This window comes from Neodiprion fabricii, chromosome 5, assembly GCF_021155785.1.
Source record: "Neodiprion fabricii isolate iyNeoFabr1 chromosome 5, iyNeoFabr1.1, whole genome shotgun sequence".
In the NCBI taxonomy this organism is placed as follows: domain Eukaryota; kingdom Metazoa; phylum Arthropoda; class Insecta; order Hymenoptera; family Diprionidae; genus Neodiprion; species Neodiprion fabricii.
The window spans coordinates 5,669,639-5,696,004 of NC_060243.1; the positions used below are offsets into that span (position 1 = coordinate 5,669,639).

At 43.0% G+C, this 26,366-nt stretch overlaps 3 protein-coding genes across 7 annotated transcripts; 1 reads left to right on the forward strand and 2 right to left on the reverse strand.

Moving 5' to 3' along the window:
* Positions 1–2,084: 2,084 nt before the first annotated feature.
* LOC124183461 (tetraspanin-3-like) lies at positions 2,085–6,669 on the reverse strand. 3 transcript variants are annotated; one of them, XM_046571987.1, is made up of 6 exons: positions 6,020–6,669; positions 5,829–5,909; positions 5,210–5,398; positions 3,935–4,099; positions 3,434–3,652; positions 2,085–2,573 (listed from the first exon to the last, which is right to left on the reverse strand). In XM_046571987.1, exons 2-6 carry the CDS (start codon positions 5,886–5,888, stop codon positions 2,379–2,381), a joined length of 828 nt encoding a protein of 275 aa, XP_046427943.1. In that variant the 5' UTR covers positions 5,889–5,909; positions 6,020–6,669; the 3' UTR covers positions 2,085–2,378. The 3 variants fall into 3 exon arrangements, with proteins under 3 accessions (XP_046427943.1, XP_046427945.1, XP_046427944.1); XM_046571989.1 differs by having other exon boundaries at positions 5,829–5,911; positions 5,964–6,669; XM_046571988.1 differs by having other exon boundaries at positions 5,829–6,669.
* A 563-nt stretch (positions 6,670–7,232) lies between these two features.
* Positions 7,233–9,853, forward strand: LOC124183463. Its single transcript, XM_046571993.1, has 2 exons — positions 7,233–7,699; positions 8,560–9,853. Exons 1-2 carry the CDS (start codon positions 7,287–7,289, stop codon positions 9,260–9,262), a joined length of 1,116 nt encoding a protein of 371 aa, XP_046427949.1. The 5' UTR covers positions 7,233–7,286; the 3' UTR covers positions 9,263–9,853.
* Positions 9,854–9,993: 140 nt separating this feature from the next.
* LOC124183459 lies at positions 9,994–24,860 on the reverse strand. 3 transcript variants are annotated; one of them, XM_046571976.1, is made up of 19 exons: positions 24,694–24,860; positions 18,367–18,498; positions 17,331–17,416; positions 16,968–17,229; positions 16,743–16,872; positions 16,514–16,665; positions 16,169–16,444; positions 15,741–16,052; positions 15,290–15,385; positions 14,607–15,198; positions 13,611–14,266; positions 13,354–13,532; positions 13,133–13,272; positions 12,752–12,901; positions 12,592–12,681; positions 12,146–12,503; positions 11,899–12,068; positions 11,612–11,758; positions 9,994–11,524 (listed from the first exon to the last, which is right to left on the reverse strand). In XM_046571976.1, the coding sequence occupies exons 2-19, from the start codon at positions 18,440–18,442 to the stop codon at positions 11,317–11,319; spliced, it is 4,080 nt and encodes a 1,359-aa protein (XP_046427932.1). In that variant the 5' UTR covers positions 18,443–18,498; positions 24,694–24,860; the 3' UTR covers positions 9,994–11,316. The 3 variants fall into 3 exon arrangements, with proteins under 3 accessions (XP_046427932.1, XP_046427930.1, XP_046427931.1); XM_046571974.1 differs by having other exon boundaries at positions 12,752–12,910; XM_046571975.1 differs by having other exon boundaries at positions 12,752–12,898; positions 13,124–13,272.
* Between the last annotated feature and the right edge of the window lie 1,506 nt (positions 24,861–26,366).

A 26,366-nucleotide genomic window follows, 5' to 3' on the forward strand; every position in this document is an offset into this window, starting at 1 on the left:
TTCGTCGCGCTTTTCCGACGGTTGAAGAAAGGAGTATCGCAAGTTTGTTAAAGAAAACGAATATAAGCGAAGGGCCAGTTTGAACTGGGAAATTCACCCTCTGAAGGTCCGAGGAAAAAATCACGCTTGTCATGCCCCGAATGGCACGCTTATAATTCAAATATACGGTTGTAACTTTCTTCGATCCAACCTCCGCGTGCTTCGTTATCACTGTGCTCGAGTCTGGCGATTGTTTTCACGTTCAAACAGGTGGAAACGGGCCTGAATTTGTTTCAACCTGGCGAACCTCTACGCCACTGACTTATTAGGTGAGCGTTTCATTGGACGAACAAAGCGACGCGAAGCTTAAACTCGACGAGCGTACGCCAATGTTTCCAATCGTCAGCGCATGCCTTCGAGAAATAGGAAAACTACCGGGTGACGATTTATTTTCGAAACTCTCGAACGTGCTTTTGCCGAGCGTATCTTCATTGACGAGCGGCTGCTGTCGCGTGTCGGTCAGGATAATTCCTTGACGCTCCTTTCGATTCGCGTCTCACGCTCCTACTCGTATCTCAACAAAATACTCGCAGTTTCGGTCTTATGCGCATAATGAGTGTGCAGATATTTTTAGGCATTTGTGAAGGATTTCTGTCTGGGTGTTCACGTCATCAGTTTCCGCCTTCGGTTAGTCGCTCTTATCGTTGAGGCGTGGCTGTGCCGATTTTTCTCGTCATTCCAATTGTCATTTGTCTTATCCTTTTTTTTTCCCTAGTATCGAGGTTTAGTTTTCTATTCAACGACTGATGGAAATTGTTTAAACCGATGTACAAGTGCAAATTAAAATCTAGACCTCTGTTTATTTCGTTCGATTTTTACAATCTCGCATGATTAAATCGGCTCAATTCCGATTAAGCTGCACGATTGAACGTTTTTAATCTTTATACCGGTGATTTATTTTTATTTTCAGATCCGCGGCGCGGCCGAGTTTCAATTACGGATCTTTGTTTCTCTTCTCTTCGCAGATTTCTACCTATAAGATAATACTCCGCAGTGCCACTTGGTAGAAAATCGAGTTAGGTAGGCTGTTGTATGCGTCATTTCCATTTTAGTCTCATTGTCAACGCAGCGTAAAAGTAACGGTGGCATGTTCATCATACGGCGTATAATACATTTCGTAATGAGACCTAATTACTCCGCGTACTCTGGTGGACTTTCGGAATTAGCTCATTTAATTACACACGCGTTACAGTTACAATGCACGCACTTGTTGCGTGCAATTACATTTTAAAAACAATTAGTGCAATTCGTACCTCGGTTAGTTTACGAAAAACCAAGCAAACGATACTCATTTATGAAAAATCGCATTGAGTAAATTTCACTTTATCTTACAGGAGATATGCAAGTTTGTTTTGCCTCTGACTCCACTATCGTTATTGTCGTGATATAAAGTTAACGCGTACAGCCTTGTTACGAGTTGTTGGTATAATCTTTGGATAGGTAGAGATAAGGTTTCTTTGGAAAAAATGACCGCATCTCGTCAGTCGCTCGATTCTGACCATGAATCGAGTTACAGCCGACGATTATCTTCGGTTGATGACTCCTTTCCTGATCAGATCAGTGCGTTATGCGTTGACTAATGCTCGCCTGTAAGTCGTCAGCGTAAAATTGACGTCACGTTACTCACACTGTCACGAGAGATGAGCTGTGCCGAGTTTTCCAGAACGCTGCGCACTTGTCGTAACACTTGTTGCGTGCATTCTTCGCTCGAATCGATCCAGCTGTGTTTTTCGTAGAGCAGGATTTATCCCAACATGACCAATTGCCAGTCGGCGAGGCGACGTAAAAAAAAATCAAATCAGAGATAATCGGTGAATTGAATATCGCTGGATTCTGTCGTTTTACGCGTATAAATCCGGCTTGGCGACAGTTCGAAAATCCGATAGAAAGAGTATTATGAACTGACGATGGTTAGAAAAATGGTGAAATTTAGAATTGGAAGAAATGCGTAAAGCCACAAACACATTTTTCCTCGTCAGTCTCATGGTAGTTAAATAGGAAAACAAGGAACGTCGAATTTTGGTAAACAGTTTTGAACGCTTGCCCAAGTTATAAATAGTTTATTTGATTTGATAAAGTCACTTACGTCTACAATGGATGTACAATGTATTATGTGCTGAGCAGCCTGCACACAATGAGCTATAACCGTGACGTGGGTGAATAAAAGCAAATACTATTATATGCAGTACAAAATTCAGTTCGGTTGCTGTACAGATTATTTCTATAATAAAACTTAGGCGTAATCAACGAGTGAGATAATCAATTCTCATCTCATTTCTGCGGGTATATATCAAGGTTATACCATATTCTATTTGACTATCATAAGTCATACGTAAAAACTAAGTCTTTCGTCTTGGCGGTACTCGGGGTTTAACCACCAGCTGAGAATCCACCCCTGTACTGGATGCATTTCGCATAGGCGATGCATTCCGGGAGTTTCTCATCCCGCTAAGCGACAGGATATCACGACGTCTTCTTGCAGCGCCCTCCTTTATCGCTCGAGCAAAGAAACATGCGCATATCACCCCGCACACCTTTGGAAGAGAGGAAAAAAAACATGTGCTTAGTTTTATTGAACGGATAAAATGCCAGGTTTTTATGACGAGAGATGGACTATTTTCGTTTATCGCATTTCAAATCATTTTTTCATCTAATAACTTGTTCATAGTTTCACATTTCAAAATACGAAATAATATTTATTAAAGTAAAAAATTTTACTTTCGTTATTCATTTCTCAAATATTTTCGTTTCGCAGGATCGGCTTGTGTGATATCTGAAATTTGTAAAATATTGCATCTGTTTGAAATAGCGGCAAGCATTAAACGTTTTAGAAAAACTGCACATGCGTCTAAAGTTTCAACATTTTCTTGGGGATAACAAGACACCATATCTTATTATGCGATTGTTTTCATTTTACGACGTAAGTTCATGTTCTCTGAACAAATGAGCAAATGATGTTCTTTTCTTTTTGCAGATTTTAAGTCATTGTACAATCTCTGATTTACCGAAACTCAAACAAGTGGTTTCGGAGCGCCTGAATAGTCGCAACCCAACACGAATTAACAATTGGTTGCGCGCTTTTTTCTCGGCAGGTAAATGAAACACATTTTTTCAACTGATTTTTTCAGATGAGAAATCCGCATTCGTCAAGCTTTCCCCAAAATTTGAATTTTGAACACTGAAAAGTGATGATAAATTTTCTAGCTCTTTGAACAAGTGCTCTCAATGTACGAAATCGGTGGAATTTCCTATTTTCAACAATAGAAAGTTCATCGCCTAAGCCCACTGGCAATGAATTTCAATTCTATCTTATAAATACCCTTAAATACCGAGCAAACAACGAATGAATAATCATTTCGTTGAGTTCTCCATTTTCACCTCAATTAACGCTCACCTGGAGGAGAACGGAGCAAAGTGCGAGTAGGAAAACGTGAAGGAGAATGGAACGCGTTCGGTTAACAACGAAGTGTAAGCATCCTCTGGAATACATCGTGGTACAAGTGCCACTGGCAACGGCTTCTGGATTTTCTACCGAGGATGTGTCGCAGCAGGACCAAGGAACGGAGTCCAGGATCCTGTAGTCGGCGGGTCCATCGATGCCGCAACAGCCCAGCTGAACAAAAATGCGAAACAGATTAGCCGAAGAAATTTCTATGCATCGTTTTTAAACCCGAATGCGAGCGCGAAAATTAATGAAACATTTATAGTAATTGATGCAATCGTCTCGTCGACGGAACCTGATAAAGAAGCAGTTACCGTATCAACGATCTCAATCAAGTCTTGATGAAATCTCGTACCGCCTATCGCAGCAACGTCAGATGATATCTAAGATTCCTTGCGGAAGTGGAATATTATGCTCCGAGGGATTAGAATCGGCAATCTTTCGACAACTTACCCTTATTTGCATCCGATCCCATGTGGATTTTTCGTCGGTTGTAGCAAGAGCGAAGGCCGTCTCGTGGTCGGAAGTGCGTAAAGGGTCGATCTGTTCGTGCTTAATCACAGCCCATATTCCGGTGCCGGCTTCCACGAAGGCGACCGTGCCCAAAACCACGGCAAACTTGAAAGATAAAATCAGAAATTAGATCGCAATCGCTCCAGACGTGACTCACGATTCCATTACATTCGTGACGATGACGCCGCCGACAGTGCGAGCTGTAAACAAGCTCGTCAGATTTACGAGTGGTCTTTGAACGTGCTCAAAACCAACGCCGTCTAATTGATGAAATCAGCGATGGACGCTCTGCTCTGCCTTCAAATTGCGGTTTCAATGTCTTTTTTAAGGTTGCGAATCCTCGTCGATTCTCGAATTCGAATCAGGACATTTTTCTTTCAGCCACTCGTGCCTCAATATACGACCAGGTATACGTTGATACTCGACGTTTTTACTTCGCGGAATGTAAATGTTGTCATATTTTAACCGAGCTCCATGTGAGATTTTTCTAGTTGAAATTTTACGCGATGTGAACATATATCGAATAATCACAATCGTGGTGCATAATTGGATACGTTATATTTCAATGAAGTCTGATTAGATCGGAATTTTTTTTTTTTAACCGTCAGCAAAACCGATAAAAACTCAACATCTATTCTTACGTGCCAGACGTACATCTTATCCATGAGTTGTGGGAGAATTTCTTTTGTTTTAATTTAATGATACAAGATGGAGATCCCGAGATCAGGAACCTAGATATCGTTATCACAGTTGTATAAATAATCGCGAAATGAGTCATGAGCAATTATTTACAAAGAATTTCTCAACCAGTCGCACCCATACGAAATTGGCACCTAAGTACTTCCTCGCATTATCTTTTCGGCAAAGGAATTGAATCACCGACGCTCGATCAAGACCGCTGGATTTTTTTTTTTTTTTTTCTTTGCGGCAATTAACAGCTTTAGTTTTATTTTGGCTATAAACCGAGACGCAGTATCTTCGCAAAGTCGAAGCGTTCTAACGTTTGTTCGGGTCTTTAGCGTTTTTCGGGTATTACATATATTTTGATCTCAGTGTTACCGGCTTCTGTTAAATTTTTTATTTATTGCCACTGCGTTGGGAAGTCGGACCTAGTGCCGAACACCAATTCGACAAAACTTGAAAGACTCAATTGTACCGTGTATTCTACAAGAATAACACAGGCCTCGAAACGGCCTCCATCAAAGATCGCCTTACACATATGACTTGCACCCTGTGAGTCGAATCGACGATGTGCCATCCCCCCCATCCAAGGAGACAAGTGACCAGACCCATGATCAGGAGGGTGATCGACGACCCGCAGACATCGTCCGGAGTCAAGGGCCGGTACTGTTTCAGCTGGTAAATGAATATCCCAGATCCTACGGAGACGATGATGCCAGAAATCTGTTGAAATTGATAAAAAGAAGATAGATTTCATCAAAGAAGCTCCGATCGCTCATTCCGCGTCTTATGATTCTCGATATCAGAGGCGAGCTTCGTAATCTCGCGAGATAAGCCGACCGCGTATCAAAGTTGTACCCGTATAGACACAGCGCGGGATGACAAAATCCACGGTCGAGGAACGACGGTGGGTTCATTTTTACGCCGTAACTTAAAAAATCACGAATCACCGACAAAACATTCCGCCTTAGCAAAGATCTTCAAATGCCACAACAAGTGTCTTCTAAATTTGCAGAAAGATGCGGTTTAACGACTCGAACTTTTCGCCGACGACGATTATACGACACACGGTCATCGGAGGACCGGGAATAACTGGAATGCGAAACGTGCGACATTATAAGTGGTGGTAGTAAGTGGATGGTGGTAGACTTACGCCGAGCAGGATGACGTAGGCGAGTAGAAAATACCGGAGGCAGGTGACGGTCCGAGCCATCTGACGACGTTTATAAATATCCTGCGCCGAAAAGAAAATGGAAATAAAAATTGAGAGTTTGTTTACGGAGTGTACCGACGGCGTCGGGGCCGCGGTGAATGGCAAAAGCGGATACTGCGCGTTCTACGCACAGCTTGGCCAGGTTCTCATCGGTGTGTGTCCAGTCGACACCCGGAGTAAAATCGTCCCAGCGAATCACCACCGGTCATTGCGGTGGCACCGGATGCTCGTATTCCAATCTCGGCACGCGTTGCTCGCTCTTATCGCACCTCATTCCACCGGCCCAGGCGCCAAGCGATGGTCGAGCGTACCGGAGGCCTCGAAAACAGTGCCAAAAAGCCAGTCCCACTCTCATAAAGAGGGACGCTGCTGAAGGACGGATGAACTCTCGAAGAAATCGGTCGAACACCTCTTCGACTTCGACTTGGATGAACCACTCGTTGTTCGGCTCGCTGCACACCGCGGACTGTGCCGGCGTGGCTGCAGCAGAGCCGCTTACCGAACGTCACGCATCACGGTGACCCTGATGATATTTTATATCGCAGACACGCGTTCTCCGCCTCTGTACTATGCGTTGAACCCTGGCGTCCGATGAGAACAAAGAGATCGCGTTGCTGGAGTACGGAGGAAATGGAGATCTCTCAAGGGTCAAGGGTCACCGATTACCGGACATTCGTATTGTACGTCTACTGATTCACGTCTGTGTTGATTACGGTTCACACTCTTGGGATGGGGAATTTTTATCCACTTCTTTAGCGTCGCGCTTCTTCTTCGTGGACCTCTGACCGGTACCAGAAGCCCATTATCGATCCGGGGCTTGTTGTGTTTCTGCGTCATAGTAACGAGGACAGGTGGATTTTTGTGGGGGGCCAGAGACTCTGAGTCATCGCTGATCCGGTCGTGGAAAATACTTGCTATTCTGACCGGTTAGATTCCCGTTTTTGAAAAGCTACGAAGCTTGATGCCAGTCACTGGAGTCAGGATCAAAGTTCGTTGCGGAACCTCCGTGATCGATCTTTATTTTGGTGTAGATACTCGATCGGTAATATCGTGGATTTGCTTGAGCTAATTAGCGATATGAACCTGGAAGAGAACGTCAACTAATTAGCACTCCGTCATTGTCGACTAATTTTAACCAAAGGTTTAATCTTGTTGTTCGTTTTCTCAGCAGCCTAAAAGTAAATTCGCGTTCTTGCCAACTTCAGACCGGTGTCATTATTCTCTGCCAAGTTAGTGGCGCCATCGGCGACGATTCTACAGACTAACGAGTCGAGTTAAGGATTACTCATTGATGAATCCTTTGCGATTAATTTTTACAGAATTGCGAGCGTGTTGGTGTATGCTTTTCAGCTAACGAACGGAGCCTCGAATAAATGCGTTTTCCGTTCGGAGTAGAATATGTTGAAAAAAAATTATATCTTATCGGAGATCGATCCTCGATCGGACCGTCTGGAGAATGAATTGGCAAAACGTGGCAGGCGGCGAAACAACAGAGTTTCGTTTGTTTGTTTCTTGCTGATGAACTCTCGGCGCAAGAAAATGTCGTCGTCTTCGTCCTCGAAGGGTACGCGAAAAACTTACAGTTTCGAGGAGCGTGAAATCCTCATCACTTTGATAAACAAGCACGGCGATGTTGAGGATAAAAAATCCGATCCGACTTCAATGTGCAAGCGAAAATCGGCCTGGACCAAACTAGCCGAAGAGTACAACGCCCTCGTTGGTCCTTACGCGACAAGGTCTTCGGTTCAGCTCAGACGCTGTTGGGAAAACATGAAGGCTTGCAAGAGGAATCGGGAGGAAAAACGATCCGGGTAAAGTAGATCGTTTCGTGCGACGGAAGTTTTCTGTTTATCTGTTTGAAAAAATCGGTTGAAATTTAGAAATTCGCAAGGAAAGTACCCGAAGTCTACCTCGTCGATTCCATTCATTCTTCTGTGATTTGTTGTTGTGGTAGGATTACATATAAATACGTTCGATAGATATTTTCACGTACTGATTCGGGGTAAAAGAGGTGAAACCATCCCTCACTTGAGAGTTTATTCTCAAATATTTTTTTTATTAGGGATTCTCGATGATAACGTTGAGTTTTTTGGTAAAACTACTCGGATATTATTGATCACTGTAATCAACTGAAAATAATGTGCACGGTATCATCACCCTTATAACTGCACAACCCTTTTCTGAGCGAGGAATTAAAACAGTGAGATTTAGGGGTGATTTTTATCACCGATTCGAATTAGCATGTTTTGAAAGTATTCAACGTATAATTTGTTGCATAATTTATTTTGCGAATTCGATAAAATATACATGAAATCATATAATAAATTAGGAAAGCACGAATCATCAGATATACTAGATCAAAAATCGCATAATCAACTGTATAAATTTCAATCCTGTATATTCGATGATTCGTGCTTTTTCAAATTTATTATATAATTTCTTATATATCTTATCCAATTTACAAGATAATTCATGCGATAAATTGCACGCTCGATTCTTTAAAACAATTTTACGATTCAACGCATGAATATTTCGATGATTTTTGAAACACGTCACAGAATGAAGAAAATCGTCGATGTATCATCTCTACGTTTTAAACATTTTCATCCATGCCAGATGCGACCGTTTTCAAGCCGCTCTAACCCGATCCATACAACAATTCTCACAACAGGCCGACGTCGAAGGGCCCAAATCACAATATATCCTCCGACCGTCTGCGGCTGAGTTTGTCGAATTGGCAGGACGGCGTTTCGGGTCAAAATTCCATAGACACTTCGACTTCGGCGAGCACGGTCGGACTTCCGCCGAACGTGGTATTCGAGCCAAAAGCTTCGGAGCCGTTCACCCTGCAGAGCGTGCCTGCCTCAAAGGCCTCGAAGATGGCGCTGAAGGGCGGTCAGCGAGGTGACCTTGAGGGAAAGGAGCCGCCGCCAGGGATTGCGGTGCTGACTTCCGGTTTGACCGAGGCGAAGATGGAGCTGCCACCCTCGGTCGGCCCGATGGGCGACTGTCCGGAGAAGTTTATGACCGATCCGGAGTCCTCGATAGAAGACGTCCACTCCGACACGGAGGATCCGGCGATCGCTGATGCTCGCGGAGCTTTCTGCATCCGGAGCAATAGCATTCGGCCAAGCGTTCCGTCCCCCTGCAGGATTCCCCAAAATCGTCTGCAGCGCAGAATCGGCAGTGCGGCCCAGCGGAGTGAGGAATTGCACGTCTTGGCTCTTTCCGAGGCTCAGATCAAGGTCGACATTGCCGCGATGCAGAAGGAGGAGGCGAGGATCCGGCTCGAGGAGGTTCGGTATCGCAAGGAGGAGGCCAGGCTGAGAATGCTTTTTTTCACCTACAAACTGGACAGACTTAAGGAGGACTGAGTCACCGGGTGGGTCTGGTTTTAATCGTCGTGACGTCATTTCCCGCAATCGCCAATGCGGTTGCGTTTCATTTCTCAATTGCTTGGTGGGCTCGTTGATTGAAGTCGCTTTTTTACTTATTTCGCTTCGTCTATGCTTATTAGACCGTTTTTTTTCAACCTTTTTCTTTTTTCTTTTCACGTGCTGTTCGAAAAGTTAGCGTTTAGCCTCAAACGAAGCCTCGTGAAACTGGAATTCGGTAGTAGGATTCTAAAAGACGTTACTTGTATCATTTTAGAACACGGGTGAGATAAGAATTGACAAGGTAATAAGCATCTTCATTCATTTATTCAATGCACTCAACTTTAAACGGTCGCATCGAATACAAGATGAACATTCCGGTGTATAGTAGTTTCGACATTTTTTTTAATAGATAACTTTATTATAATCTGTAAAGTAAAACTAAAAACAGCCTCCCAACCTGTATAGTTTTAGAGATATTTCGGTTAGAGTATTTGAAAAATCCAAACCGGATGAGTAACCTTTTACAATTTTGGTACCGAGCTCCGGTTTCACGAGGCATCGTTTGAGGCTGAAAAATAACTTTTCTAAGGGTACGCAAGAAGAAGAAAAAAGTTTAAGAAAATCCAGCCTAATGTTTATACTCGGTATTTCAAAAAAGAAAAAGAATGAAAAACATTCGTACAGTTTGAGCACACAGATTATATGCGACGAGTGATAAACTTGGATTATTGCTTCAATGGGGTTTTTGTTTATTTCATATAAACAGATATATTAAATATCGTCTCATACAGTTTAATAAATATAAAAAATTGCATACCTTGTTTGTGTTTTTGTTAATTTTAACGGTCTTAATGACTACCTTATTTCAAATTCAATGTTAGTATCATACATATACAGTAATAGATTATGCGGTTTATTTTCAATTCAAGAGAAAAAAATATCATTGTATAACGCACTTTTCAAAATACTGTAATTTCTCAAACAATGTAATATCTTCCTTTTATTGTTGCTCATTGTTCTTCGCGTTTCTGTAGAATTTAAAATTCAACTCTGATTCAACAGTTCATTGAGAACTGAATGGAAATTTCCAACCGTAAGGTATCATTTATCTATTCTAACATATACAAATTATATAAATGCGTAAAATAGATTCACAGTGCGCTTTATAGAGCTTCGCGATTATACCGTCTGGCCGATCCGTCGCTGTCTGTTTCAAATAAATATAATTCTATTACATACATCCTACATTATACGCGTTCGTTAATACAAAATACCCTAAAGTATATATCTATTTATACCTAGTCTAGATTCAAATTGACATTACGTAAGATTAGTATTTGCAATTAATTGATCAATTATTTTGTTCATTACTACTTTCAATTTTTTAATTTCTACTTTTAATTGTAGTGCATACAGACAGTGTGACACTTTCTTATTGTTTTCCTTCGCTTTTAGTGAATCAGGCCGGTGTACAGCTTGCTCAAAATTCATTGATACAGACAATTTTTGAAATTCCATACTTTAAGATAACCAGAAATTATTCAAGCCTCACATGAATCCACTTTACACTCTGCGGAACAAACATATTGTACCTTTTATTGAAAAGAAAAAACAAATTATATTTTCTCATCAACTTTACTAAACATGGAGAATGTTCATACATCGATCGTATGAAATATTTCAGGCAGTTGTCGTCGGCAGTAGTTATATGTTAAATGTATAAAAGTGCTGGGAATTCCGGGTACGTGAAAATCGAGAAAATCGTTACAGAATTAACCGATGACTGACTGTGCTTTAAAAATTGCATCATGGTGAGTTCAATTACTTCACAGGTATATATAAGATTGATTAATTGAAATAAGATTGATTTTCAAAAGTCTTAAAAATGACGACGTTGATTCGAAGCTTCATCCGTATGAAAAAGACGTCTTTGATGCATCAGACATATCATTTGAAGCATCGCAGCGCGTCCGCGAGAAATTTTCATAAGAGTATATTTTTTCTTTGATTTATAGATCAAAAAATTTGTTCATTCCTTTTTGCCCCCACCTTTACATCAGATGAAAGTTTTCGTTTCGTGCAGATTTTGGTTCGTTCCCCGAACAGTGAGCGCTTTCAAAGAGTGAAGGATCGGTGTAAATCGGTTCGCTAGGATCAAATCCCGCCCTTCTTGTGCCCGCTAATCCTACGGCGCCTTCCAGACCACCGGAACTTGTCAATCGTTGATTGATGACGTGACTCAACGATCTGGAAATCGATCTGAAGAGAAGTTTCGTTAGGCGAATTATATGCAGAAATTGCACTAAGAAACGAAATTTAAGGTACATCGCATTTCAATTAACTTACGTCGACTGAAAAGGCTTCTGAAGTCCTGATCTCAGAAATGAAAAATTATTCTGCGCTCGTGTGCTGTACGCGTCTTCGGGATTGCTGCTGCGATGCGAAGACTTGTCAGCGTGTCTGTTCTTGACGATTATCGAATAGGCGTATTTCCTGATCGGTTTATTAAAAACGGTTACAATGCAACGATTCAACGACTGAGTAACGTGATGATATTTACGGACAGCATTGATTCTACTCAAAAAAAATTGACCCAAGCTTCTACTGTTGATAGATTTAGGTACGTCAGTTACCTGTAAACGAGCATTGAGAGCAGAACTACGGATACGAGAAGAACAACCAGCCCAACGACAGCCACAACAAGTCCGTAATACTCGCTGGGTGTGATGCAAACGGATTCGAAGACCTTGGTATGCTTCTCGACCATGTTGTCCTCGACCATATCATACCGAGAGTCGAAGACCTGTTAAACGAAGGATAAACAGTGAAAATTCGGTCACTTTTACCCTTTGATCAACGCTTGATCCTTCCGAATCGCACCTCGATCATCTCCCTCACGTGTTCCTCTTCATTCTCGTCTTCTTCGTCATTTCGCGTGCTGTTTTGGACGTTGGATGCGGCGGAGGCGGCCGTTGTTGTGACGTTGACTTGGTCCTCCTCGTTCTCGTCCATCAAAGTCACGTCTCCAAGGTCTCTTCTCCTCCTACCGAAGGATGGTTCGCTTCGACCAGCGCCTCCCGAACAGTAAGCCGGCTGACATCCGTCTCTGCAAGTGCGAACGGTGGCCTCGAAGACCAGGAAATTGGATTCCGGAATTTTGAAAGCGTTGAAACGAGCCTCCAAACTGTCTTCCCGGAGACGGTCAAGACCCGGAAACACGTAGTTGTCCACTGGGCAGCTGCACGTTTGGTTTTGAAAACAAAAAGAACACTGTGGTATCTCGAAACCAAACGCTGATTGGATCAAAATCGTTCTCGTATCCTCACCCGTATCTATCGATTAATTGTACACTTCTTCCGGAATAAGGATCTCGGGCTATGACGTTGGTAGCAAAGATGTCCGTGACGTAGTTGTACCTGGAACATAGTTGTGACGGACAACCGATAGCTAGCCAGCGTCAAGGGTGTTCGAATTCTACCCACTTACCCGTCTTGAGCCTCCAGCCTGAAGGTCAGAGGGTCACCGACTGCTATGGTGGTCGTTGGTCTCCCCTGGTACAGGATCAACAGCCGGACTCTCGAACTCAGCGTGTTTTCGGCGGGTAGATATTCTATCGGTATCGGTGATCCAGCACTGCTGGGGGAACTTTTTAAGGTTAGACCGAGATGCGAAGATTGATTTATCAAGCAAATGCATTAAGGTGCGGTTAACTCCATGCAAGGTGCGAAGCAAACTACGAGCGTCTGTCAAATACGCCATCAAAAAGCTCCGTGGAAACGTTTCACTTTCGCTTTGGCTAACAATAAGATGGAAAGGAGCGACTCGTGCACTCGAGCAAAAACACACAAGTTATATGACCTGGCATACCCGGCACCGATGTAGCCGGATGTGACGACAGCCTCTCCTGGTCCGCGAAAGAGACAGGTGAGGTTGAAACGCTTGTCCCTACCGGTCTGGACGTAATCCGAGAACTGAACCACCACTATGTTCGTCATGGTATCACCATACTTGAAAACACAGCGTAAGATACGGTGTCATTCTTCAAGTTTTCTCGTTGTGGCACATTTTTTACTGCTGCTTATACTCACTCGCTGGGTACCGCATTCCGGATATCCTTGAGCTCCGCTGATCCTGAGGACGTTGACGGTCCCTCCGTTGCCTCGGAAAAAACATCGGTCGTAGTACCCGTAAGTGTAAATTCGGCCAATGAAACCCTCGGGCGTTCGGAGAGTGAACTCCATGCCCTCTTCGCTGCAAACTTGACTCACTGAAAGTGAAGAAGGTGAAGAAAGTGTCAGAAATGAGACGACCTCCTGATGGTATTCGAGTGAAGCGACTGACTAACCGTCGAGACACTCATCCTCGACTCCCTGTCTGCCGTTTCTCTCGTAAAAATCATAGTCCGAGCTCCTGTCGTAGTAGACAGGATCGCCCATCTCCATGTCGCGGGAATCCCTGTCACTGAGCTCGCAGTTGTCTCTCTCAGCGCCGTAGGGAGCGGCGTATGGTCTGAAGTTGAAGGACCGACAGACGAAGTCCCTGGCGTCGGCGCACTCTCGTTCGCAAGTTGCGAGGGAAGAGGCTGTCGTGTATCTTCGGACGAACGGCTTTCGCACCCTGGTCCGCTGACCGACCTGCCGAAAGTTGTCCTGGTCCTCGCACCGCGATATCAATGGAGGTCTGCCTATTATCGGACCCCCGCCAACCGACCCGAATGGTCTCGTTTGGTGGACTCCACCTTCCCCAACGTAGCCTCCACCGATTATACCGTTATCACCGTAGCTGCTGTCGTAGCCATCCAAGGGTCGCGACGGTCCGTGAGGTCGACCACCAATTCCGCCGTAGCTGCTGTCGTATCCATCTATGGGCCGCGACGGTCCGTGAGGACGACTCCCGATTCCACCATAGAGAGGACGACCTCCGTACCCTCCTTTCGTACCGCGAATATCGTCCTCGAAACCACTCGGGTATATTCCATTCGCGCTTATGCCCCCGGGGTAGCTGTTGAGGACGAGTCATGTTGGAAGGCGTGGAATTGATTATGGTTCATGGAAAGAAAGTTCAGCTTAGACCGTCAATGCTTATGGCTTAGTTGGTGAAAACCGAGAGTCAGTCTGTCTTCATCAAGGGCGAATATTGTGAAGAGTTATGCGCAAATCAGAATCATTTGTGACTGATCCAAACTAGTTTGACGGTGTGCACATGGAGAAATATTCATCGTATTTCAAATCTGTTTGAGACTGTGTAATACCATGTTGAATAGGCTTCAAATAATGACATCTTTAAAAATTTGTAAATACTGTACCAATTCCTGAACCTCTCAGGTCTCTGGATATCTTACCGGTCTCTATCACGTTCCGGGAACCGATCGCTGACGGGATATCGATCAAGAGGATACCTGCTGCCACCAGTTCCGATGGGTATTCGATCAAGAGGGTCTTCGGGGTAGCGTTCAAGGGTGGTTGGATAGCGGTATCCTCCTCCAGGATAGCGGTCAGGACCAGTTGGGTACCGATCAGCCGGTTCAGGGGGATACCGTCCGCCGCCACCTCCTGTAGGAAATCGGCCCGGGTCCAAGGGATCGCCGATGGGGTAACGACTGGGCCCAGTCGGGGGATACCTGTCTATCGGAAACCTGCCTCCGTATGTCGGGTACCGGTCACCACCAGGCGGATATCTATCATCCGGGTACCTATCATCAGGAATAGGAAATCGGCCACCTCCAGACGGGTATCTGTGGTCAGAAACGGGGGGTCGACCAGCCCCAAGCAGCGGGTAACCATCGTCTGGATATCTATCGCCAGGAATGGGGTACCGATTGCCACCAACGGGCGGGTATCTATCGTCCGGCAGTCTGTTGTCCCACCCTGGATATCGATTTGGATATCTGTCACCCTTGTTGTTCGAGGGATATGCGGCGTCGTCCGGGTAACCTGCGGAGCGGGAAGAAAACTTTCACGTACCATTCAACGGTGCGAATCTCGAGAGTCCAACGCTACGGGGCTCTGCCAGTCGGCTACCTACCTGGTCTCCCTACAGTCGGCCTTCCCTGGTTCGTGTCCTGGCCCACAGGGTCCGGTCTGTACCCGGGAACATCCCGGTCACCGTCCATGTATTGATCTGCAGTGGACCAAGAAGGAGCGGATAAAAAGGAATGCGAGCAGTTATACGTATACGTATCACGAATGATCTGATGGATTGAAATGCGGTTTATCTACTCGGCGTGATTCTGACGTCAGATGGAAACAATGGATCCCCCTGAAGTATTTGCACTTGAATAATAGGGGGACACGCATCGGTTGCCACGTCATGAATTATACTCCCGTGAAATTATTGTTTTTGTCGCTGGCTTGTTAGCATTACGATCGTATAGCTTTCAACCCACGGCGCAGTGTCGGAATATTGACCTTGCCGGTACCGCTCCGTTCAGTTTCACAATGGACAAGGATAGTTATGCAGAAACCATTCGACTTACGCATCAAATTCTCGTAGTAATCGTAGTCCGCGTCGTATATGATCCTGTGACCGTCCCGTTTGTTGAATCTACTCAAACGGCAGGTATGGAAGTGCTCGGAGTAGACGGCACTCCGACATTGGAAGCTGGTCTGCCTGAGGCACTCGTCGAGACACTCGCTGAGGCTTCTGCCGGTTATTTCCGAGTGAAATTCACCGCTGAGCCGGGAGTTCCGGTACCGTTGGAAGGCGGTGTCCGGTCGTCGACCGTCGGCAAATAGGTGGGATGTCACGCTGTTGTCGGGGTACTCGGAGCCCCTCGCTATCGAACGTTCTACGTTTTATTAGCGGGAAAACGGAGGTACCAGCAAACCGTCAACATGACAGAGTTGGCGGGCGACGAATACCGTCGAAAGGTATATTTCAACGAGACGGAAATCAATATCTTACGGTTGTCCAGGCAGACAAGGTCGTAAAAGTGGTAACTTGGGCTGCTGCTGATCCCGATGTCGTCCTTCTGCGAGACCGAATCCTCTTCCGAAATCACGCACTGTCTCGTTTGGTCGTCGAACTCCACGCTGCGGCAGAAGTACTTGTCTGCCCTTAGGCAAAGGCCTTGGCACTCGTCGAGGGTCAGGTTTGTGTAGATGTCAACCTCGAAGGGTCCGCGAAGCCGCTTGTTCTCTTCCTTGACGAAGACGGCCAATCCGTCGCAACGTCTTTCGGCTGCGATAAAATTACCACCGTTAGAACAAATTCGGGATTAAATTCGACTCAACTTCTCAATTGTATCACCATTTAGACAGGTGTTCTCGAGGTAGTCGCAGTTCGGGTCGTCCTCCAGGAGCTCGGGGTGAGTCCTTCGCGTGAAACGACTCAACGAGCAGCTTCTCAGCGCAGCGTCGTAAGTCGCCGACCGACAGACGAAGCTGAACTCGTTCAGACACCTGTAAACAAAACCGAGACGAAATTTATCGTGTCCTTTAAGGATCCACGGTAGGATCCCAACTCTCATCCAACTCACCTATCCTCGCAATCGGTCCTGTTCGCCGCGCTGACTTCCTTCAAATCAGTCATCGGAAGCTTAAGCTTCTTCCGCGGATGTCTTTCGAATACGTAGCGACGGTTCGGGCACTCCCTTTCTATCCTATTAGCTGAAACCAACCGTGCGATTTAGTTTCTGAACATCCATTACATCCTCACACGCTGTAACATAACGATCGACATTCTGCAACCATTCGATACTCACACATCAGGCAGACTTCCGTAAAGTGCACGCTGTTCGGCACAAGCATCAGGTTCCCGATACCTTCGGGAAGTGCTTGTTCTCTGGTCAAGTAGCAGGTGCTCTCTTCGTACTCGGCGGTACCGCTAAAAGATGCGATTCTGCTCCCCGGCTGGAAGTCGAAGCTTGTGCACGCCCGGACAAGGTTGTTAGTTGCTGTTCTATCGCGCAGGCAAAGCTCCTGGCACTTTTCTAGAACCCTGAAGGGAGGCGCCGAGTCTCTGACCTGAAAACGCGAGTCGTCATCATTTTTCAACGTACGATCGGGAAACCAATCTGCTGGCGAACGCGTGTAATGTTGAGAAAAGTGTTTTTTTTTCCACTTACCACTTCGTCGTCAAACCCTTGCAACTGCTGGTCGGGTAATCTTTCGTAAACTACTCTTCCCGCGCCACCGTTGCAGGTCGTTTGAGCTGCGGTCAAAAATTAGACTCATTTCAGATCGATAATATCAACGCACACGATTGTTTTCCTGTAATTTCGAGGCTGCCGTCGAATGTATGTATAAATGTGAAATTGAAAATTAAAAAAAAGCTGCAACACACGATCGCACCGTCATCTCTACCGGGAAATTTCTATATTTATTGTATATAAATTGGCGGTGCAGCGGCTATACCTCGTCACACGTTATAATACATTCGTTTTGCGCAATTTCGCAACAGTGTGACATCATTTGATTTATCTACGCCCATTTTGCACATCCGGTCGCACTTCTGCAGTTCGTTTTAAATTTTTTCCTTCTCGTGGATGACATTTAGTCACGTTTTCATTTATTTTCTTTTCTCGTTTACAACAATATCCCGAACTTTTCTACCAATGAATCGATACCGTCGGGAAACGGTATTCGTAATTATTTGACCCGCACGTTGTAAAAGAGAAAATTTGACCACCTAAAAACAGACTGACGGTCGGCCGTGTAAGCCGCGCGGAAATTCCAAGAGCACCCGTGGTTCCACGTACTGTTACCGGAAACGGAAGTTACGCCATCAGATTTTGACAATGCCGATTTATAGATTCTTTTGTATGATTTTCAGTCATTCACTGTACGCGCCACTTTACCTTTTCCCATCCTAGTAAATAGACGTATCATTTAATTGAACATTTTGATTTCTCTTCGCTGCTTTTATTGCAAAGTGATGGATTCTTTTCTCTCTCTCTCTCTCTCTCTCTCTCAATAAGATAAAGAACTTTGTCGGAATTACAACTTGCAGACAAATTGAATTAGTTTAGCTCGAAGTCGAGTCTCCCGCTGCCTGCCACAATTTCTACTCTTACTACTGAATCTCCGGCTCTCAGCCTCTTGACCATTACTACTCGAGCGTGTTCGCGAAACAAGGTAAAGAAAGTATAGCTGGCTGCTTACCGTTGGTGAGCATCTTGAGAATGGTGAGTACCGTGATAGCTTGAACCATACTGAACATATCATGGATTTTTCTCATTTTGAAAGTTGAGTGCTCACGGTAAATCAAGTGGTCATGTCACTTGGGGTAATACTCTGCAATCAGACCATTAAATTCGTCACAATTAGAATTGGATTATGCCATTTTCACTCGGTAAACGCAGAACAAGGATCAACGATGTGCTATACATTCATCGGAAAAGTTTATGATAGTTGTCCATTAATTGTACGCGATAATATCGAAGCATCTAACAGATTGTTGCGTTATACGAACCGGCGGTAAATCCATTGGTACGATGTCGAAAGTGAAAGATTAATAAAACGAATCGAATCAGAGATAAATTTTTTCACGTCACCGCACAAAATTATCCCCGCTTTCGCACAATATATTGTTTCGCTTATCGATTAAGCGAAACTCTGCATCCAATACCCGGGAAAATATATCACGCGTGAAAATAATCCGAGGAACGTGAAAATAAGTTGACCAAATCGTTCGGTGACTGTTGATGTACTGGTCGGTGAGACGGTAAGTTTGAAAAGGATAAAATATACCGGCTCACCCGTTGCGGTGGGTGATAATGGTGGTGGTAATGTCGGACAATGTTCGAATGCCGTACATGTTTGTGACAATAATTATCTCTGCCCCCATCTCGCGATAGTTCCATCATAGCAAACCGTTTTACGACTCTTCTCTACAATGGGCCAAGAGACCTCGACGCGAATATAATCGTTGCAGGGACAAAATACACAACGATTTCTCTTTTTATCGCTCAGCGAGATCTGCAGGATCAACCACGTCGTATCAAATTTTATTTTACACGCCAGATTTTTTTTCCGACACCAGATCGAACGCGTGACATGTTTCATAACCGGCAATGGGATCGGATATTTTTTACGTTACGATCGCGGTACGCGAACTCCGCGTAACTGGAAAAGCAATCGACCTGCGATCATTTCAGAGAAGATATGTACTCGCCAGCTCGTTGCAGAACTTTATAACGTAATTCAAGAGTGAATTATACACCTTTATAGTTGGTACGATACCAGCTATACGTACGCTTAGCTGCAGATTCATTAATATTCCAAATACTCTTCATTACTCTATATATAGTTAGATGTTTCATCAGGGGTGTCGTAATTAACAAGCTGAAGTCTTGCCGGTATATCCAATTTCTTATTATCACTTAACTCGCTTCCTCTGGAAGATAGAATCGTTAATCTTAATACCGGTGCTTCAGACGCTGGGCTTCAATTCCTCCCGTTCGTCACGGGTCGCATTTTATTTCAAATGAAATAAAAAACGTCCATACTCGGAGATTTTTATTCCTTTAAAATAAATTGCTTTGACTGAGAAAAATTGTGACTAATTGAACCAAAGTTCATTATTGTTTTTTATTTTCAAACATCTATCTTTATCGCATCTCAAGTTCTCAGGTACGAAGATCCGAAATAACAATATTATCAGCTGGCGGGAAAGTTCGATAATTCACAAATGCAAACGTTCTTTTCAGATTTATCATTGAACTCGTTAGATGTCAAGATGAGAAAAATTTCCACAACTTTTTGGTTGACTTCGTTCTACCAAACGATATATAAAACAATATTTGGATACACAAAAGTGTATGTAAAAAAATCACTTAAATCCATACTTTACCCGATCATAATCTCTCTTAAAAGTTACTTTTCCCTCTGGCTGATTTAGGAGGAGATCTATATTTCAGACTAGAATAAATAAGATATCCGAGGATTGTTAGGAGCCAGTGAAAAAAGATGGGAACAATATTTCCTAATTTTCCATCTATCTTCGCTTACAGCTTCGAAGTTCGGTGAAGATGATCGAATGAAAGCCTCGAATTCATAGGGCAATAGCCCTGAGCCTGAACTCGATCGTCGTGTCGCAAAGTGTGGTGGTTGTTACAAGCGTTACACATGTGCAGAACGGACACTCACACGTACGTGCGTAAATAGCCAAGGCAACAGAGCGTGGTTCCTAAACTTTTCCACACACCCTCATCGAGCATGTCTCCTATCCCCGATAGAGTCGATAATACACACACTCCGTAAGAGACCTTCGCCCGAAACCACAATTACCGCAGGAATTTCGATCACCGTCCGTACATCTGCTCTCCGAAATTAATTGTCTCGCAGACCTGACGGATTCCAAGGCAAAATGCGCGCGGATAACCGAGGCTCAATCATTCTAATCGTTCCTCCGAATTCTCATATCTAACCGAAGTTTTCTGTGAAAGTTGTCGCTGAAACGCCACCGGATAGAGCGACCAAAGCTACGTGTTGCATTCGTGCGTGTTCAAAATTTACCTACGGTTGCCTATTTACTGGCGTTGAATGGTGAGTTTCACGGAAAACTCCCGTTTCGATTAGCATTCCTGTAGGCTAAGATCTTTATTTACGGTTGAAGTGAATTTTTGAAAAGTCTTTGTTGAAAAGAAAAAACATACCACGTTATGTAACAAGGGAATAATCAACTTTTAATCCTATGTTACATGTAGGAATTTATTTACGACTCAACTCTGGCCACATTATTCACTTGAAAAGAAAATAAGAGAAAATCGAAACAACGCGTACAAGTAATGTACGAATGTAGATCAGCGGGAGTCAAGGCACCCCCACCTAAAAATATACTTGTTAAAAATAAAAGAAACCTTTCAAAAATCTTGGAAATAAAATAAAAATAGTTGTCTGGAATTTATTCTATATTAACAACATCAACAATTCACACGATGAACAATTATAATACGGAGAAATGTGATTAAAGATGGAAAAGAAAAAGAGTAAAGCAGAAAAATTGAGCGAGTCTTACAGTAGTCAATAAATTGAATAGCCCGCGATTCTCCCTACTTCCTGTTACACGTTTCCGTCGCATTCACGAAATTAGTCTCATCAAATTCCACATACGAGAGAGGTAAGATGTTACACATCAGTTTGCGGGGAAGTATGACATCATATTTACATATTCAGATGAGGGAAATAAAGTTGAGAGGGAATAATACGCCACTTTCGTCCCACTTTTTAGGTCAAAAAAGTTCACATTATTCCCGACTCAAATATAATGTCAACCTGTATCCAGTTTTGAGGATGAATTTTTCCATCATTAATCTATGTTCTCAATTTTACATCCAATATTGCGAAACACGTATCGGCTCCTTCTTTTCAAGTCCCAATAATGTGGCCAGATTTGAGTCAGAAATAAAGTCCTATGTATGTAATATTTCTTGCTGTTCTTGTAATTACATACACAATTAATTGAAGGTGAACGGCTCAAATAAATTAGCGAATACATCGTACCTACATACCGCGTTGAATTCCCTTGTGGGTAAAACGTTTCGAATTAAATTTGATTCGTGCCAAATTATATTTGAGTGTAATTACGTTGAAATGGTGAGATTAGAAAAAAAAATCTTGAATTTATCGAGTCGTTAGCTTTATTGTCAGACAAACATATCGCGACAGATCCTTTGGCTGCAGTTTCGTATATATACAGAATTCCGCAGGGAAATTTAACCCTCCGACATTCGATTAATCAAAAGCTGATTTCTTCATCCCTTCACGGGAAATGGCGGCAATTTCGCATTTATTCGTTTCATATGTATATTGAAATTTCAATTTATCGTTGATACCCGCGGTGTTTGGTGCTCGAAATCGCAAAACGATGACCGCATATCGTACCAACTATAGCGCGTAAAAAAAAGCACGTAGCACTTCGGTGTGTCGCGACATTCAATTACCGTGACAATAAATTAGTCACGTTGGCCTGTTCGAATCAAGGGGAAAAATTTTTCACGCCTCGAGCTGTTTCCTGCACGATCATATTTAACAATGACCGTGTAACCGCTAGTCCCGTTTGTATATTAACAATGAAAATCGAACCCCTAGCAATCACCTTCTGGCTCATAAATTGCTGCTGATTGTCTTCGATCGAGTCCAATTTTTATAATCTTTTTGCCCAGTTTCGCTCTCAAATTTCATCACAAGACTAAAGAATTTGCTAAATTATGCACGAAATTACGATGAATAATTTCTATCAAAGCAAGGGAAAAAAGCTGAGAATTAAGTGTGTTCTTTCTTTTTCGAATTAAGTTTCATTTGCAGATGAAACGAGGTAAAGGAAAACAAAAGAATGCTTAACGAGAGATGAGAAAAAAGAGGTGCCTGTTATTTAAATCAATGCGTTGAATATAACCGTAGGATAATTTATCGTCAAAATTATATATATGGCAATAAATTAGAGGGAAAAAATTACGATGAGAAAATTTGGTTGAAAAATGTCTAAACGAAAGAAAAAGGATGAAATTAAACCGTGAACGTACGCTGGGAAAAATTTCAATTCTTATAGCAGCTAGAAAAATTCAGTAAACCAGGTATTGTTAAAAAAACTGTTAAAATATTGTTGGAATTACGAAGAACGAGGTACGCATAACCATTTTGCGCTATCGTCGATCCTTTTTTAGTAATTGCAAGGCAAAATCAGTTTATGAGGTTTACTCTACTTTTTTAGTTAAACAAGGCTTCAACGTCAATTTATCGTTGCGCGAGCGTTAAATTTTCGCAACAGTTGCGAGAAAATATAGCAACGGTGATCGCAATGAGAAAGAATAGTAACGGTTAATTTTCATTTTCTACCTAGAGCTACATTGTTCGATTGTGGTAAAAAATGAAAATAGTTAAGGACCGAGCGGCAATCGGAAGTAAAAATTTCTCTCACTGATAAAATGAGCTCACTATACTTCCAGCAGCAATAAGAGGTAATTTGCAGGCGTAACTGAATAAGGAGCGTGGGAATTATGTCCTTCTGCTTTTGACGGTTAGGTTAAATTTATGTTTATATAACTCTGAAAATCTCGAGTCAGCATTTAACAGAGTGCGAATAATGGGCGCGATGTGTACCGCAAGTGTGCGCAAGCTGCACATTGTTGCGAACGTGTTGTATAATTGATGCAGTCCAGAGGCTGCATTATCCCACCAGTAATGTGCGGACTGCAGGCGCAAATGCAAACGCGAAGTGTATTAATTGCGCTGCGTGTGTCGGGTATAATATACGGATAGTGCGTGAATGTACCCGACAGACGCGTCTTATTCCGGAAACGGAAGGATATTGTTCGCCATTGACTGTGTCGACGATCGCGTTTTCGAACCGCACGCAATCCCGTTCTCCACGCCATGTACGCGCACCTCTCTGTCAAATACCAAAGCCTCTAGCATTTCACGAACGTGCAGCTCTCGCGAATCCTCCAAGGGATAGTCCTCCGGCAATTCTTCAACCCTTCGGGGAAATTAATCGACCACATTCGCTTTCGGCCCTAGATGCGATGTATCTAGAGTCGATGGGGAAGTAAAAAACAGACTCGACGAAGAAGAGAATATCAATTCCCTAAACGGAGAAAAGGGCGCTCTAACTTTATTAGCCCTAATCATCGTCATTAGCCTTCTCCTAATCGTACAAATTGACGCTGAAATTCTTAAGCCTTTTCACTTGAATTTTGAGAAGAAAAAAGTAATGGATTGTTTTTTTTTTTTTTATGTTTCTCTTTTCAAGCAAAATTTCTCTTCTATTGTGTAAACGACAAAGTAATCGTAAAACCTGAGCAAATTATCGAACGAAATATTCTTCTATATGATTGTGTTGAATACAGGAATGAAATAAGAAGTCACGTTAAGTGAAAAAATATAAAACGAGAAGTATATTAATTAATATTCGAAGAAATTTGTTTATATTGTATAGAAAATTTTCTTCAATTATACAGTTTCTTTTTACGTCTCACCCTCGCATCAAGGGATGCGATTAATCCGGGTAAAAAGTTGGATCGAAGGTATACGGTGGAATATACAAATAACGCTGTACGTACCTATATAAAAGAATTCATTATTCGGCGGAATATGAATTGGTTGAATCTGCAGGAGGAATGAATTGAGAATAGGGGAATCGGAAAGTAATCGATTCGATATTTAATCGGCCCGTGCGTAATACGTCTCAAACAATTAGCAATTGTTGAGCGGTAATTATACGCCGGAATACAATGCCGTTTGAATTATTGAACGATCGTCGAAGCGCGAAATAAGATCGGCGTGCCATCGAGTGGATATATTCGTACAATGATCGAATTATACCGAAGTAACGAAAAATAATCGAAATTGTTGTTATCTTTACACATAATCCCGCCTTCCGATCGACCAGCTGTAAAAATGTCTCGATCAAAACTAAGGGCGGTGGTGAAAATGAAAAAAACAAAATTTCAAAAAAGTAAATAAATAAAAACTCAAAATTATATTCACCTTCGTTTCGCTGGTTCCCCGTCTTCACGGTTCCAAGGACCGCGAAATCCCGTCGTCCTCGAGGGCCGCAGCTGGGAATTGAGTGAAAATGAACACCGATCAGTGTTGAGCAACAAAAAATTTGACCGAAGGCTGTGAGGCGCCAAGATGGGGCACGTCCAACACGAATGGCACCTGTAATCAGACTGAGTGAGAAAATCGGCGGCAATAAAATAGCGGCGTGACTACGGACCGTGATTAAGCTTTGGATCCGAGTCCCGATGCAGGTGTAGCAGGGGGCCCCGACCCCCGCAGGGGTCCAACCTGGCCTTGCTGCCGCCGGAAGTGCTCGCATTGTTCCACGGACATCCGGGAAAACGCATCTGGCCGAAGCCGACGAGAGCGTTCGTCGTTTTAGCCATTTATACACACGATACGTGTGTCTATAAGCATGGCCGATGTGCGGTGCACAGAGAAAAGCAACGTCATCGCGGAAATATGCCTCCGGGTCCTACGTGCATTCCCTCACACCTCCGATGGAAATTATTCTTGGTGCATGTCTTCACTGAGAAAAATTTCATTTGTTGAAGTGAGGAAAAACGAGGCACGCGTAAACATTTTGCCCTATCGTCGATCCTTTTTTGGTAATTGCAACGCAAAATCAGTTTGTTTGCTTTACTCTACTTTTTTAGTTAAACAAGGCTTTAACGTCAATTTATTGTTGCACAGGCATTAAATTTCCCAACGGTTACAAGAAAATATAGCAACAGTGATCGTAATGAGAAAGAATAGCAACGGATACCAGACTTTCCGGTAACAGCTATAAAACTAATTCTTATTTTCTACCTGTGACTATATTTTTCGAGTGTGGTAAAAAATGAAACTAGTCAAGGACTGAGCGGTAACCGGAGCTGAAAATTTCTCTCGGTGTTAATTTGATTTTCAACCAGGCGAATTCGAATCCCACCCTTTCACGGGACAGAATCTCAGTTTCGATGTTTAATAGAACGAGTATGAATTTTTTAAGCTCTTAGGTGCAGCCAATTAGTGAGTTTCCAAATTTAGCAAGGTTGGTAGTTGGACTTGCAAAGTTTCAGCTGTTGCAACAATTTTTTTTTTTTTTTTGGCACCGTTTATGTTTTAACACTTGCTGCCCCAGCAATTTATTATTTTCCCTGGTACGTACAGAGAATGTTGTACGATTTTGTGGTTTTGACAGAAAATTTTTTATTTATACATGACATCGATAGAGAAGGTAACAATAATCTGTACATGTGTTTTCTTTTTTTAATCATTCCATCAGTCCGTGATTAAACGGAAAATTGAAGCAGATACAGTTGTTTAACAAGTCACCAACGATATGACATGTTACAAAATTAGTGAAATTCAATTGCTAATTTTAGGTTGGGCTATTTATCTTTTCTGACGAAACAAAGTCATCCGACACGACTGTTTCGTGCTTTTCTACTTCATGCGTGTACTGGAACCGCGCATTTTCTTAGTTCAATGTAAAAGCCCAATTATAGCTGTCCTGACAATTAATGGGTTTGAATTTGCGATTAAAAAACATGGAAGAAAATTTCCTTTCTCCGTGTTGCAATTGGAAACGTGCAAATAATTTTCGGAGGTGAAATAAGCCAGTTAGTTTCGAGGTTGAAGTGAGTTTTAGATTGAGCCATCTATTAAGAGTTCAT